This window comes from Pterocles gutturalis, unplaced genomic scaffold (genome assembly GCF_000699245.1).
Source record: "Pterocles gutturalis isolate BGI_N339 unplaced genomic scaffold, ASM69924v1 scaffold42234, whole genome shotgun sequence".
NCBI classification, from domain to species: Eukaryota; Metazoa; Chordata; class Aves; order Pterocliformes; family Pteroclidae; genus Pterocles; species Pterocles gutturalis.
The window spans coordinates 601-16,406 of NW_010132274.1; the positions used below are offsets into that span (position 1 = coordinate 601).

The 15,806-nt window shown below is 41.9% G+C and overlaps 1 protein-coding gene across 3 annotated transcripts in view; it reads left to right on the plus strand.

Moving 5' to 3' along the window:
• The first annotated feature begins 1,517 nt into the window (after window positions 1–1,517).
• LIN54 (lin-54 DREAM MuvB core complex component) overlaps window positions 1,518–15,806 on the plus strand; it is a 21,568-nt gene continuing 7,279 nt past the window's right edge. Inside the window, exons 1-5 of one of the 3 annotated variants that reach the window (XM_010080845.1) lie at window positions 1,518–2,231; window positions 6,424–6,544; window positions 9,454–9,599; window positions 13,850–14,066; window positions 14,799–14,872. In XM_010080845.1, coding sequence (XP_010079147.1) covers window positions 1,539–2,231; window positions 6,424–6,544; window positions 9,454–9,599; window positions 13,850–14,066; window positions 14,799–14,872 — 1,251 coding nt within the window. In that variant the 5' untranslated portion in view covers window positions 1,518–1,538. The remainder of the gene's footprint in view (window positions 2,232–6,423; window positions 6,545–9,453; window positions 9,600–13,849; window positions 14,067–14,798; window positions 14,873–15,806) is intronic. The other 2 variants (XM_010080847.1, XM_010080846.1) reach the window with 2 other exon arrangements.

Here is a 15,806-nt window from a genome sequence, read left to right on the forward strand (position 1 = left end):
GGGAGAAATGCTTTCCAAGGGAGGTATTCCTGGCAGTGACATCAGATAACTCTGTACCTTTAAATGCCTGCCAATAAGTAAGCTGTGTGCAAGTCAGTCATCCGAACAAATTCTTTTGCAGCTTGGGTTTCTTGAGTATCACAGCAGTTTGGTATGTCTTGCACTCGGGATGGCATCAGGAAGGCACTGGACTGCTCCAGCACAGCTTCCTGAGCTCAGTCTGGGAGCTAGGGAGATTATAGCAGGGTTTCCCCCTCCCCATCCTTCTACCTCATGGGTGAAAAGCAGCTGTTCTGTGGTTAGCTGCTCTGAAAGAATGAAACCACAATGACTCTGGAGGAATCAGTGTCACCTCAGCACTTGGTCAGTGTTTTTAGTGGCGTGGTTCCTTAATTAGGAATGTTGCTCGGTGCTAATAACTCAGTTCTGCTTTTCCTAGCAAGGAGGAAACGGAATTTGTGAGGATCCTGTCCTCTTGAGCTTCTCATGAGTACTTGAGAGTGTGCACGCATAGCTGTGGAGCGTGCTCACGCGTGCAATGCCCGTGCATGCTGATGGGGTCAGCAAGTGGAGAAAATGCCTTGTGGAGCTGATCTGTTTTCAGCCTCTGACAGTGACACAGTTGGAAGATGTGACCATTTACAGCCATGTCTTTAAGGCTTCTCAACTGGGAAGAGACTGCGGCTTTGAATCTCACTGTAGTTTTTATATATAAATTGGTCACTCTTACTAGTCAGCTCAAAAAAAAAAAAAAATCAGTTGTTTTTCAGATGAGGTGTTCTTTGTTTTGTGTTTAGAACACATTTCAAATTCATCATGAATTTGGGTATTATATTTTCTTGTGAGTATGGAGAAAAAAATATTGAGCCACTCTTTTCACTGCCAGCATAGAGGAATTCTCTGCTCATCCTGGAAGTGCTGGGCTTTGGCTTGGTCCTGGGGTAGGCTGCTGATTGAGCTTCTGGGGTTGTTAAAAGCCTGTCACTAGGCAGCTGTTTTTCTGAGATTTCCAAAATGAGGATTTGGCAAAATGAAACCCTGTTATATCTGGTATGGATAACAAGTCTCTTGAGGCAAGAGAACCCTACTAATCAATGTTGACAAAAGCCATTATAATCTCTTGGATTTTCAAAGCTTTTTGACTCTTGCTTTGTGTTCTAGTAAGCTCAAATATCTGTTAACAAGGTGCCCATATCTTGAGGGAAACACTACTTCAAGTGTACGGTGTTATCAACAGTGGACGGTTAATACACAGCAAGTCTGTGCCTTGATTTGACTTAAACAGATGATGTTGAAGAGGTTTGACATAAATTCTTACTGAAAGTAAATTCAGCTTGATACATTATGTTTTGATAGCAATTTTTTTCACGGTATCCCTCCTGAGCATGCACAATACCTTCCGTCCTAAAGAAATTCTGCTACTGTATTTTCTTCTTTGGTAATATTATTTGTAAAGCTTTGCAAAATGTTATGTTTTCTGGAAGCCAATAACTTTTTCAAATACTATTGCAGTACCTGCTCCAGTCATTGCTGCCAAAATGGAGGTGGTTTCAGCAGAAGTCAACAGCTTGCTCCCTGAGGAAATAATGGACACCGGTATAACTCTGGTGGAAGAGGACAGCATGGAGGCGGTTATTGTCTCGTCGCCAATGGGAGATTCTATTCCAATGGAAACAGAACTGGAAGAAATAGTGAACATAAGCTCCACCAGTGACTCTTCAGCTACAACTACAGCCACAGTCACCACAGAATCAGTTACTGCACCCAGCAATCACTCAGGCGATGCGATGGTGAACACCACAACCCCCAAAACTGATGTGAACGCAGTAGTGAAGCCTACCTTTCCAAGTGGCCTCCATAAACTTGGTGCTCAGACCCCTGTCACTATCTCGGCCAATCAAATTATTCTGAACAAGACCACCGATCCTAAGATAGGCAATCAGAGCATTAAACCAGATGGGCAAAAGCTAATTGTAACAACTTTGGGCAAGTCTGGCCAACCCATTGTTTTAGCATTACCCCACAGCCAACTCCCTCAGGCGCAGAAGGCCACGTCCCAAGCCCAGGGTGGAGATTCCAAGGTACAAGGCCAGCAGATCAAAGTTGTTATTGGAGGTCGGTCGGAAGTGAAACCGGTTGTTGGTGTGTCAGCTTTGACGCAAGGAAGTCAGCTGATAAACACTGCGGCCCAGCCTTCTGTTTTGCAGACCCAGCAATTAAAAACAGTACAGGTAATGTGAGTTATGCTGATGAAACCTCTTAAAAATAATTTTGTTGATGCAACTGTTGTTCCTTTCCTTCCCTGACTGACACATGGTTGCTTTCAGCCTTTGCATTTATTCCTTGTATTAAAAAATACAATGCTGCTTTTAGCCCCTGCTTTCATATGTGGATGCATTTACCATTTTCTGCTCTTTACCTCTAGCTACTGTCTAGAAACTTCAGAGTTTGCCTCAGACAAAGTGAGCTATTAACATTCAGTAAATTGTAAGAGAATTTCGCTATTATTTTTACTTTGTAAAAATAAATTCTACATGCTTTTCAGGAAGACTGAATTGAACTCTGTTTCTTTGCTCAAAGTGTACACTGCTAAGAGTACCTTCTGCCTCTTACGTTTAGTTTGTTAGGAATAAACTCTCTGAAAAAGACCTTAGAGCATTTGAAAAAGAATGGAAAGGTGTGTCTTGTCTGCCTCCAATCTAGTTACGCTTGTTAGTAGATATTGATAAATGAGATGCTGCTGTGAGCTGGACACAACTCTGAACTCTGGCATGGATCTTCAGATATTTGAAACCAGAGAGGATCTGCTGGGATCTGAAAATGTGTTGAAAAGACTTGGTTTATGACCCAAAGGGTCTGATTTTCATCTGATATATGGCAGAACTAAGTGTGACTTTGTTCTAGTTGGCAGTAGGGCAGGAATAAGTAGAACTCGATGCAGGTTATGGTGGAAAAATATTTCTTTTACAGTGTAAATGAAATGAGAAATTAAAATCTAAATATACTTATAAAAACTAATTTGCTGCACATGAAAAATTACAAACTTTAAAGCATGTTATGAGCGGCATGGTAAGTTCCCTGATCAGTATTTCATGGCAAGCAAATGTGAGCAACTCTCAAGACAGTTTGTTTTAAAGCAGGAGATGATCCCTGCAGTGATTTCTGCTTTCCCCTCTTTTGTTGCTCCATCATACCTGTGGAAAATATGTCCATTTTCTTACGTGACTTTTATTTTTGTACTTGGATCATTAATGATATGGTTGTCATTACAGCTTTCAGAAAAGCCTTTGCTGGAACTCAGCATAGGAATGTTTACGAGTGGATCAGTTCCTGTTACCTGGCTTCAGTTACTCACTACCCAGGGACAGATACAGGAAGCTGAGGATAACATGACTTAGCTGGGATGTGCTTTTGCTTGCATGAGATGACCTGTGCCACCAGTGGCTGAAATAGTATGACCTGGCGATTGTTTGTCAGTAGGCATTTTACAGGTTCCCACACCTTGAGTCCCTAGCTTAGAAGGGACTTAAGTCATGCATTAAGTCATGTATTTACCCCATCATCCTGAATGATCCTCTTAACCTTTCAGTGAGTGGAAAAGGAAGCTGTGAATGCCTCCCTGCATCCCAACGGTCTTGTGTAACTTACCTCTTGTGGCTTGATGAATCAGGTGTTTCAGATGCAAGGCAGCACAGCAGTTTGACTTTGTGCTGAAAAGTGAATCGGTGAAAGATTAGCCTTGGATGACAAAGATCTCTCTTCAGTTCTTCTTGCATAGTCACTGTCATAGGGGCTTTGCAGGTCATTAGAGAAACTCAGTTGGCTCTGCTGTAATCTAATTGTGACATTTGAAATCTCGCCCTTGAGAAAAGGCATAATTGATAGAGTTGAGCAAAATGTTCCTTGGAATCTGGGTCCCTCTCTGATTACAATTTTAGAGGTATGAAGCTATCGCAGTGTAAAATGAGGCATGACTTTGGGCTTTGAGAGGTTTATTACTGTCTCTTCTACTATAGACCTTGGCAGCTTGTCCTGATGTAGTTGAAACCACTATCCTGGATGTGTGGACAAAGCTACTGAGCAAATGCACCTGCTTTCAGCCCACGCCTCCTGCCTGCGTAACGGCTTAAAAACAGTGATGTGCCTGCTGGTCTACTGCTTAGTCTGAGTGCGTTAAGCGAGAGTTTAGCCTTGCAGATGTCCACACCTCTTGCCGTTGCTGTCACTAAGCTAGTCTAACTTGAACTTGTTACTTGCAGTAACCGGCTCTGTATTTCAGCAGTTAAATCCGCGGCTCCGTAGCATCATTGCTACCGCAGGAAGACAACTTCTAAGCCATCATCGTGGTTTTGTCTTATCACGGAAAAGTGACCTTGTGCACTCCCTAACTTCGGAGTGAACTCTCATTCCTACCTTCATCTTCTCTGAAAGACACTGTTCTCCTCTCCTATTTCTAGAGTCTGTGGTTTTTCATATTACACCAAATATAAATTCCATAGGGTGTGGCTACATGGACAAGCTCCCATGAGGTCATCTAGGGGATGGGTTTATAATATGTTAGCTCCTTTTTGGTAGCTGGCTATGTGGGTATTCAGTCCAGCAGTAAATGCAAGGTACACACGTCTTTTTCTGTATGAAAAGAACACAGTTTAATGGCTGAAAACCATCTGTAGAAACTTGCTAGTTCATCTTCTTTAGTGGAGAGTGCTTAGGAAGACACAAATTGGCACAGATGCTTGCAGATAAATCTCTTTATTTCTGTAGGGAGAAGGTTGGTGTGTGCCTCTAAATACAATAATTTTCTTATGGAAAAGCTTGTTGCACCAGGAAATATTTTTGCAGTCTAATTCCAGGTAACTTGCAGGGAGCATGCTTAGCTTTCATAGGGAGAGGAACAATGTTAATCTCCTTGTGATGAGTGCAGGCAATGGCAGAGGGCTCCAGAGAACTTGCTTCTTCTGAAGCATGAGGGGGGCTGTCTGTCATCTTGATAATTTCTCTGGCTTCTCCAGTCTCTACTGAAAGAGTGAGTTTTCCACTGATACCTAGGAGGCTTCCACAGGTGGCCAGGGTTATCGGCTCCAGTGGCAACAAACCTCAGAAAGGGTTGCTTGGCAGCAAGTGAGGGCAGGAGGGCACTGACTGCCCTTGAGGCTAAGGGCTGTTCCTCACCTTGTTGAGGTTTTGACATGTTTCCTAAGCCCTGAGGGGATTCAGTTGCTTGTTAGACTGTTTGACCTTCTTTGTAGACAAACAGTTCACCCAAAAAGCAGGGGGGGATTTATCTGAGGGAGGATATTGCAAGTTGAGTCTAAGGGAAGCAGGGCCACTGATGTTGACCAGCTATTATTTTGGGATTTTTATGGTTTTTTTTCTGAAATATTTCATGTTAATGGGTAGCTAGTATTTTACAGGTATTCATGTAAGGCATTTCATGACTGTTACTGGGAAATGGCTGCTGTTGTTCAGAGCTGGCTTGGCCTTCAGGTATTGTGGGGAATACCTCGGGGAAGGTTCTAGTGGTAGTCCCCATCTCTAGGCAACCTCTATAGTCATCAGGTTAAAACAGTATTTGAAGGAAGTCAGCTTCTTAACGGAACTATTCACCAGCTGGATGCTGATATAGAGAAACTCTTAGGATAAATGCATCTGGTAGCTAACTTCTGTCACTGGGGAAAAGGGGAAAACATATTTTTCAATACTTCAGCCTATAAAACCCTGCTTATAAAGATTTCAAGTTGAAGTCTCGTTGAATTGCACATACACATTCCTGGTCCAGCTGTATTTCAGCAGACTGGATCACAGAATTAAAAAAAAAAAAAGACTCTGTTGTACCTGGATGTGGCCAACTGATTTGTTCTTGGCTAGTGAGTACCCAAAACTTTCAGGGACTGATGATCTACTTACTTTTTGAGAACTGTTGCAGAAAGCTGTTTCCCCATTTGCAGGATAAAAGTCTGCTGCTATGGCAGAGTAAGTCAAGAGATGTTGCAGGTCAGTGATTGTATTTAAATCACTTGAGGAACAAGTTTTGTCCTGGTTGGCTGAAAAAGAAGTAACTTCTTTTTAAAGCTTCAAATATTGAGACTTGGGCATTTAATTTTAACATGTTTATATAGATGAATTGCATGTAACAAATAACTTCAGCATCGTGAAGATGAGATATGTTTTCACAGAAAGATAGCTGACAAAAAGCTGTAAGGGATTTGCCTATCCTACTTTGGTGGCTGGTGCTCTGAAGCAGCACAGATTATATCCTTCTTCTCTCCATAGAGAGAAATGGAGGTGAAATGCAAAATAAGCCATTATTCTTCAAATTCTCTGTGTAGGTATAGCCCTCTTTTTCTGATGTACTTAATAATACAACAGTTTAGATACAAAATGCTCATGTTACTTGAGATCTTTTTTTCCTTCACCTTTCAGATTGCAAAGAAGACCCGAACCCCAACTTCTGGCCCAGTGATCACCAAGCTGATCTTTGCCAAACCAATTAATAGCAAAGCTGTTACAGGGCAGACCACTCAAGTGTCACCAGTCATTGCAGGTTGTACTTCTTTGGCTTCTTTTGCTTTACCATTTTTTAAAGAATGTTCAAAAAGATGGCAATTGTAGAAATTTTTCTGTCAATGATTTCACTGTAGTTTCTGTTGAAGTACCTCAAGCAACTGAAAAAAAAAAGTCAGCAGAATTTTTTAAGTAGAAGCAGATAAATGCAGTGGTTGGTACCCTTACACTTTGCTTGTTTAGAATTATCTTTGTGATTGTAAAGTTTGATCATTTTGCTTTTTATGTAAGATGCTTTTACTTTTTGGATTTGGGGGAGGAGGAAAAAAAAAACACCTCACAACCAGAGAAAAGGCTACTTGATAAACAGAAAGTAGATACTTTATATAAATACATGAGGGAAGGAAGACACATGCTCTTGTATTAGTTTAATATCCTTATGGTTGGACTTAAATGTAATACATGCAAGTAACAGGCAAAATGTTTGAGTGAAAAAAGTTAATAAAGCTGTGTTGTTTCTGTTAAGTTGCTCACCTACTTCAAAAATAAGAATTGCACAAGAGTCTAAGAAAGTAATGAAGGCAAATAAGAAATAGTTTGTCTCTTTGGAAAACAAATCTGTGTTTGTGCTCTTTAAAAAAAATAAGGAAAAAACACACAGAGTGTAATCATTTATTTATTATGGCAGTGGGAATGATGTGTCCCCTGATAAATGCATCATTGCATGGATGCAAGTAACATCTGAGACATGTAAATTATCTCAAAAGGACAAATGTAGGAAGCCAGAGTCATCTTCAGAGCTTTGAAGAATGTCTTCAACTGTTTCCAGATTGACCAACCAAAGTATGCCTTACATCTTTTCCACATATTGAAACGAATTTGTTAAGCTTTTACAGAAGAGGGGCTTGAGGTGGTTTTAGAAAAAATGCAACCGTCTCCTGTATTCAAAACTTTGATAGATAGAAGTGAATGTCGTATAACTGAAACACAATCTTTTCCTTGAGTTGTCAGACTGCCTGCACCCTGAAACCCTACTGGTGTTTCTGGTGAAACAGGGATTCCCCATCTCACTCCCCAGTTTTTCCCCTTTCTCAAACAATTCCACCTGAAATATGCAGACCTGTGAATAAGAAGATTGCTTCACTCTGTTTATAAATAGTTGAATTAAGCTGGTTGTGTGTTTTAAAAATAACTAAATAAAAACAAACAACAGAACCAAAACAACAACCCCAAACCATTAAAAACCCCAAAACAAGCCACTTGGAGCTGCATTACATTTTCATCTGGCAGTACATGAAAACTAGTAAACAGTACAGAACCACAACAAAAATAATACTAATAAGAGCATGGTTTTAAGTTTGCTGCCTCAACAATGAAAGGAAATGTCCAAATCACAACATATCTACAAAAAATATTTACACAATCAATGAACTTCCATCTTTTAAATCAGTATGTCGGAAAATCAAGAGTACCTGTCCCCTGAACCTGGGAAAGAAGCATCACTGGGAGGTGAAGATGCTTCTCTAATTGCGAGGGAAATCTTTTTTTTTTTTTTTTTTAACATCTGCCTTTCTTCTCATCACCCCAAACAGCCAGCAGAGCTTGCCAGCTTTGAGAAGCTGGTATCATTTTGGGGAAGCTGCAACATTTATGTGTTGTGTTTTGATTTTCTATGTGCGTTGGGTTGATATTTTTTTAATTGCCTGAGAATTTCTGCAAACTGAGGTGGAAGTTGTCAATTTGAAAGGCTTGGCGATATAAGCAGACAGCTTCTGTTTACAAAGCTGATGCCAAGGGCCACAGAGGGGATGTAGTGAGAAAAGGAAAGCTGTCACCAGGAAAAAAACAACTTGAAGCACTGAATACTGTAGATGGAAAAATTCTCACACACTGACATTTTCAGGTGGCATGTGGCTTTAGCAGCTGCTGGCAGCGATGTACGCTGTTACTTAGGCTGCACAAAAGTCCTTTCAGAGCATGTAGACATCAGAGGAAGGCAGCTTTGCATGAGGATGATGCTTTTTCCTCTTGGTTCCAGTTGATTTAATTGTCCTATCACTGGTTGGTTTTGGGTGGAAAAATTATGAGTTATGCTGGTGTTTGTTTGTTTCTTATTTTGGTAAACGTAGTACAAGAGAATGGGTCCCAGCAAAGCTATGACAGAACTGAGTCTCAGCTGGAGTGCAGGAGAGGAAAGCTCAGTGGTCAAGCACTCCTTGGAAAGAAACTTAAAAGTCTGAAAAAGAAAGAAGGGGGGAAAAAAAAAATCTGTTTTCCACGCTGGGAGTTTTGCAATATTCCTGAGACTGATTTCATGATGTGGAGCTGCTGGTTTTGTTGTTTATCCCTTTTTGCTATTGTAAAAGCAAGTCATCGTAGAGTTACACCACCACCCATATTTTCATGGGAGTGTCATATATTCTGTTAAGCAGTGAGAAAAAACAACTACCAACACAAAGAGAAGAAAAAAACCTTAAGGGTTGAGTGTAGATAAACCAAGGACCTTGTTTTGGTCACTGTAGTGCAGCTAGTTTCTGCTGGCTGAGTTTTTAGAAGGAAGTAGCCCCCCACAGATGCCCGGTTTCTTTCTTTCTAGGGAGTTCATAGAATGCTGCCAGCTGGCCAGGGGTTTGTGCACAGCACAGGTATATTGGAGGTCTGCGTGCCTTAGGATGCTGTGCTGGCTTCAAAGAATTTTCATCTGAATGACACAGAAAGCTTAAATGTCCATTCCAGCTTTTTTATGCCTGAGTGCACGTCTTTTGATTTGCAGTAATGCCAATTATTTTCTGCTTTGTTGCTAAATCTAACTTAAAGAATGCTGATGTCCTTCCTACTGGGTAATACGCTCTCAGAAGTAGGGATCGATTGCGTGATATACAGAGAAAACGTTTGCTTTAAAAAGTTGATGTAACCAGGGATAACTGACAGTATCGTCATTGTTTATAGGCAGAGTTCTTTCACAGTCCACTCCAGGAACACCACCAAAGGCAATAACAATCTCTGAGAGTGGAGTCATTGGATCATCTTTGAGTACAACAACACAGCAGACACCGAATAAAATAGCTATCTCGCCACTCAAATCCCCTAATAAGGTAAGGACCTTGTTCTCGCTGCAGCCTTTCATCCCTCCTGCACAGTGGTCTGAATGGAGCTCTCTGTGTCTTTGCCACAAGCTGTTTATGATCCCACTGCTCCAGAGTCTCCACTGTACATCACGATGCTCTGCAATAATGGCCTGAGCTAGATTTTTTGCAATTGGCTCCTTTACTGTGGTAAATAAGCATTACTGCATTAGTTTCCTCTTCCTGACATTTCTTGCCATTCCCTAAGCATCCATTCCTAGAGCAGCTGTTCTCTCTTAGCCAAGTGCTCAAACACTGAGTTTTTTTACGCCTTTGTAAAAAGTCCACAAGCTGTTTAAGAGCAGACCCCAGTGATGCTAGTAGGTTTGCACTTATTAACCGTTGTCTGCTAGTGCATAGATAATTTAGTCTTTTCTAATCATGTCTGAAGTAAAGGAGATTTGCAGTGGTCCTTGACAAGTACAGAGTCGGAGATTGGCACAGGTGGGCAACAGAAAGGTAACTCGTCTATCATAAGCTGCATTACAGATGAGTGTTATAAAATCTCAGAATGGTTTGGGTTGGAAGGGACCTTAAAGGCCATCCAGTTCCACCCCCTGCCATGGGCAGGGACACCTCCCACCAGCCCAGGTTGCCCAAAGCCTCATCCAGCCTGGCCTTGAACCCCTCCAGGGATGGGGCATCCACAGCTTCTCTGGGCACCCTGGGCCACTGCCTCACCACTGAGGGTGATGCACTGGCCACTTATGGTGAAGCTTGGACTTTAGACTTGATAAAATTGTCTTGAGAAGAGGAATATTGCTGGAGAAAGGATGAGCCTCGGGGGGGGAAGCAGGATACATAGTGCATGCAAACTAAGTATCATGTGTAAAAACCCTGATAAGAGTCTAGATTCTCTTAGTTTGGCTGTGCTTTAGCTATGTAATGCTATACAATGGAGCAAAGGACTTGTGTTTGAGAATTATTAGTGAGGGAAGCAACACGAGGAAGTTTAAAAAAAAAAAAAATCTAGAATCAAAATTAGTAATGAGTGGGGGTGAAAAGACTCCTTAGGGTTACATCTTGAATTTACTGTACAAGTAATTCTAAGTATCTTTTAAAAGCAAATTATTTCCAAAATTGGGAGTTTTCTTAAAACATAAATAATGACATTAAGAACAATAAGTAGAATACCAACCTTGAAAGGGTTGTGGATATATAGAATAGAGTATTCAAAAACTGCACTTTGCAGAAATGCAGTCAGAAAACTGGATGTCTATGGGAATCTGCAAAGTAGATTTGAAAATACTGATGTTCTTGTACTTTGGCTGAATCAATAGTGTAAGGTGAGATTTTCTTTTTTTTCCCCACAGTCTTCCCTTACAATTTTCATTTATGATGAAATAGTCACGGTGGCGATTATAAAGTTGTTATTCAGAAATTCCATCCTGACCATGCTCCGGCATCAGTGGCCTGGTTTTCTTTAAAAAAAGCAAAACCAACCAACTAAAAGAAAACCTCAAAAAACCAAACGGAACCAAAAAAAAAAACCAAAACCAGAAGCAGTAGCAGCTTTCTGTGGGTTCCTTTTGTTGCTGGAAACCAGCCTTGAAGTTTCTAACATGCCTATGTGGCAGTGTTGCATGGTCGGACCCGTGCGAGTTGTGATTAAATACAGCACCCTTCTTCCCAGCAAGAACTCGAGGTACTGCTGGAGAACTGAACTTTCCTGAGGAAGGGGATGTGTACGTCCAGGGTATTCTCTACTGCACAGAGATTTAAACTGCTTCTTTGTTTTGCCAAGCAGCTAACAGTGGTGTCAGTGGCCTCCCAGCCTCCCAACTCCCCCCAGAAGACGGTGGGCATCCCACTGAATGTAGCGTTAGGACAGCAGATCCTCACAGTGCAGCAGTCAGCGCCCTCCTCCCCTGGGAAGGCTATAGTCAACCACACAACCGCCCAGGTACAGACCGACTTTCTTTTGTCTTCTAGTGTGTCTCCGTCTCATCTCATCACTTGTGGGGAAACAGGAGTGCTGAATCGCAAATTGGCAGTGATGGGTCCAGATGTGTCCTTGTAATGGTGTTTGCGTACTGGCAAAAGCATCGTCCCGAGGAGCATGTGCTGCTTCAGTCGAGGGCTGCAATCCATTGCAAGGCAGTACGAGGGCATGTGGTTAGAAAGCAGCTTTTCAACCTGGAAAGCCCCCTTGGTGCAAGTTCTCATCTCTGTTGAATATTGAATCTCCCAAGTCATCTGAAAGGCCCCCTACGACATGAGGAAGGGTTCTTTGGGTGGTTCTGTCCCTTCTACCAGTGTTCCTATGCCACTGAGTAGGGCTGTTTTCCAGGTGTTTCTGAACTTTGCAACACTAGAGTTCATATTGTTGTGGTGGAGATCTGCATAACCAAGACACTGTGGCCTGAGACCTACAGAATTAGAAATTACTAATTTCTTGTGTCTCATTTCTAGAAAAATATCAAGATTTTCCATAATAGCTTTGATAAATTTATTTGCATTTTAAAATGAGAAGACAAAACTGACTTCTCTTACAAACTACGGTTCTTATTTTATTCCTCTGTTGTAATCTTAGGTGAATCTTTTTCTGTCTTAATGTCCATATTCCTGATTTGGTAAGCATGAAGGGATGCATATGAGTGTAAATAACCAGAGTGGCTTTAGCAGGGAGTGGACACTAGACCGGAAATTCAGACAGATTTTGCCAGTCTCATCTTAATGACACGACTGATAATTGGAATGGTGATAAGAGGATGTGGACACCAGCATGATTTGATTATTTTAAAAATTGTTTTATTTTTTTTCCCTGAGTAAAACTGGCGCCAAAAAAAAACAAAAAACAAAAAAACCAGTCATTAAAGGGTTAAGTCATTCTAAGTGACAAAAAGAGGATGCCTGCATGGGATACTTACCGAGTTCTGATGCAAAGCTATCTGAACAGCACAAGGGTTTCACCTGTCTTCACTGGGCTCAAGAACATTGCCTTGTAAAATTCAAGTGACAATTCTTCTAATTTTCCCTCTTGTCCTTGGATAGCAGCCACTAATTCGTGTGCTAGAGGGAACTTCGCCCATGCTGGTCTCCCTGTGATAACACTTACACTGTGCCTGTGCTTGCAGATAGTGCTTATTTTAAATGGCTCTGGGTTGCTGAGGTTTCAGTATACTAAAAAAAAAAAAAAAAAAAAACCCAAGAAAAAAAATTCTTTAAAAGACTGGGCTTATATTCCCAGTGAAATATGTGAAAATTGAGATTTCATTCCTGTGGCTGCTGAAAGCTGGGGGGCTGGGAAGGTGTTCTAATAACCAGTCACATCGTACTATCAACCAAATTTAATAATAAAACTTAATGATAAAGCTACATTTAATGGAGATGTTGAGATACTGAGAATAAAAGGCTGAGCTCCAAATGAAGTTAGACAGGAGAGAAAGGAAGAATAAACCAAGATTTGAGGTTATCAGCAAGGCTGGAAAAGGGGGCCCTTATCAAACAGATAGACTTATGAATGTGTATAAATAAACATTTACTTGTTATCATTTTGTACTTTGAGAGAGATTGGAAAGTCTTGCAAATTCCAGGTGTACCGTTACCCCCAGCCGAACTCCCCTTCTTTCCCCTTTTTGCTTTTTCTTACTAAATTTGTTTTGCTACTCTTCATTGTTCTTCATTCTTCCATTTCTCAGCTTGTCCTCTCTTTCTCATGTCTTCAGCTATCAGTTTCTGGACTTTTCCATTTCCTTCTCAAGGGCTGCACAGTGATTCTGCCTATTAATCTCAAACGATCTTAACAGGATGTATCTGTACCCACAGAGATAAATCATGCCGCAGTCTGGCATGAACAGTTCTCCAAGGAGTTCTTACCACATGTTTTTATTAGTAGGAATATTTCTAGGTTTGTTTGTTGCTCGATTTTTAATACAAACTGAGCAATGTTCTCCATAGTCAACTGAAGTGTTATTCAGCAGACATTGTATCTGAGGAAGTGGACTGAGTCACCCAATTCATGTAAATATTCGTTTACTCTGGTGTTTGGTGTAAAGCACTGAAAATGAACCCAGTTTGCTTTGCTCTGAGCTGTTGAGAAGCATTTCATCTCTTTGCAGCTGTTTGACTTTTGAAAGTAAAAATGGGGATGACTGACTTCCTTCTCAAGGATACAAATGGATCCAGGAGATGCTCAGTAACAAACTGAGGAATAAACATGCTGATGTTCTTTCTGCCTTTGTATAAATAACTTTGTGCTATCTGATTTGGCTTAACAGGCTGTGAAATCAGCAGTACAGACCATTACTGTAGGAGGAGTGGGTACATCTCAATTTAAGACAATTATTCCCTTGGCAACTGCACCCAATGTTCAGCAGATTCAGGTACCTGGAAGCAAGTTTCATTATGTCAGACTCGTTACTGCCACAACAGCCAATAGTTCCACACAGTCGGCCAGTCAAAATCCCAGTACGAATACACAGCCTCTTCAACAGGGTAAGTGCTGGTGCCTCTGAAGTTTTTCTTGGTTTTTCTTCTTTTTTTTTTTTTTGTAAGGATTACAATGAGTACATAACAGATCTTTCAGGACTGCCAGATACACTTGGTTTTATGGTAGATTTTTGAAAGTATTCTTCTGTTAGCTCTGGTTTGTCTGTGGAAGTGCTCCTCTGTCAAATTGCTCTGTAGTTGGTCCTGAATCCTTGGAGCATTTTAGATTGCTTTTCCCTAGTTTACCAGCTTTGTGGGTGACTCATGGCAAGTCCTGCATCCTCTGTATGAAAAGCGTGAAGCCAGGACAGCCCACAAACATATTGCCAAAACTCCTGCAATATGAAGTTCCTCCCATGTAAAATGCTTTAGAAGCACCAAATGTTTTTGCTGGTTTCTGTCCATGCTTTCTGGAGCTCTGATGGAATAAGAGATTTCAAACCAAGCTGTGATTTTCGTATTCTCCTCTTGCCAAGGGAAATACAGTGTCCAGAGGAGCTCTGCACTAAAGCTGGTTTTTAAATGTGAAACATGTGGATGCACTCTTGGGCAAATACCTGTTTTAAAAGGTGTTCTTTAGACATAAGTGTTATGTGCCATGAGTTTGGTCAATTAATCTCAGTGCATAGTTACAGTGTTAAGTATCTTTCCATTGTGCGCATGTGAAAACCTGGAGGACTGAACTGTGGACTTTGACCAAATAATGTGTGTTAATGTGATGTTGTTTCTTGATACCAGCAAAGCCAGTGGTGGTGAATGCAACCCCAGTGCGGATGTCCGTTCCCATAGTACCAGCACAGACTGTGAAACAGGTGAGCTAAATGTAAAAGGCATATTTCATTCTACGATGGGGTTACAGTATTGGTGGATAAGGGAAGAGCAACCAGTGTCATTTATCGGAACTTGTGCAAAGCCTTTGACACAGTCCCACATTATATTCTTGTCCCTAAATTGGCGAGACATGGAATTGACAGAAGGACCACTCAGCGGATAAGGAATTGGCTGGATGGTTGCACTGAAAGAGATGCTGACAACGGCTCAATGTCCAAGTGGAGACCGGTGACAAGTGGTGTTCTGCAGGGGTCGGTACTGGGACCAGTGCTGTTTAACATCTTTGTCAGAGACATGGACAGTGGGATGGAGTGCACCCTCAGCAGGTTTGCCGATGACACCAAGCTGTGTGGTGTGGTGACACGCTGGAGGGAAGGGATGGCATCCAGAGGGACCTGGACAGGCTGGAGAGGTGGGACTGTGCCAACCTCATGGAGTTCAACAAGGCCAAGTGCAAGGTCCTGCACGTGGGTCGGGGCAATCCCAAGCACAGATACAGGCTGGGAGGAGAATGGATTGAGAGCAGCCCTGAGGAGAAGGACTTGGGGGTGTTGGTGGATGAGAAGCTGAACATGAGCCGGCAGTGTGCGCTGGCAGCCCAGAAACCACCCGTGTCCTGGGGGCATCAAAAGAAGCAGAACCAGCAGGTCAAAGGGGGTGATTCTTACTCTCTACTCCACTCTCGTGAGACCCTGTTTGGAGTACAGCAGCCAGCTCTGGATCTGTAGCACAGCAAAGACCTGTTGGAGCAGGTCCAGAAGAGGGCCACAAAAAAGGTCAGAGGCTGGAGCACCTCCCCTATGAGGACAGGCTGAAAGAGTTGGGGTTGTTCAGCCTGGGGAAGAGAAGGCTCTGGGGGGACCTTTACAGCAGCCTTCCAGTACCAGAAGGGGGCTACAGGAGAGATGGGGAGGG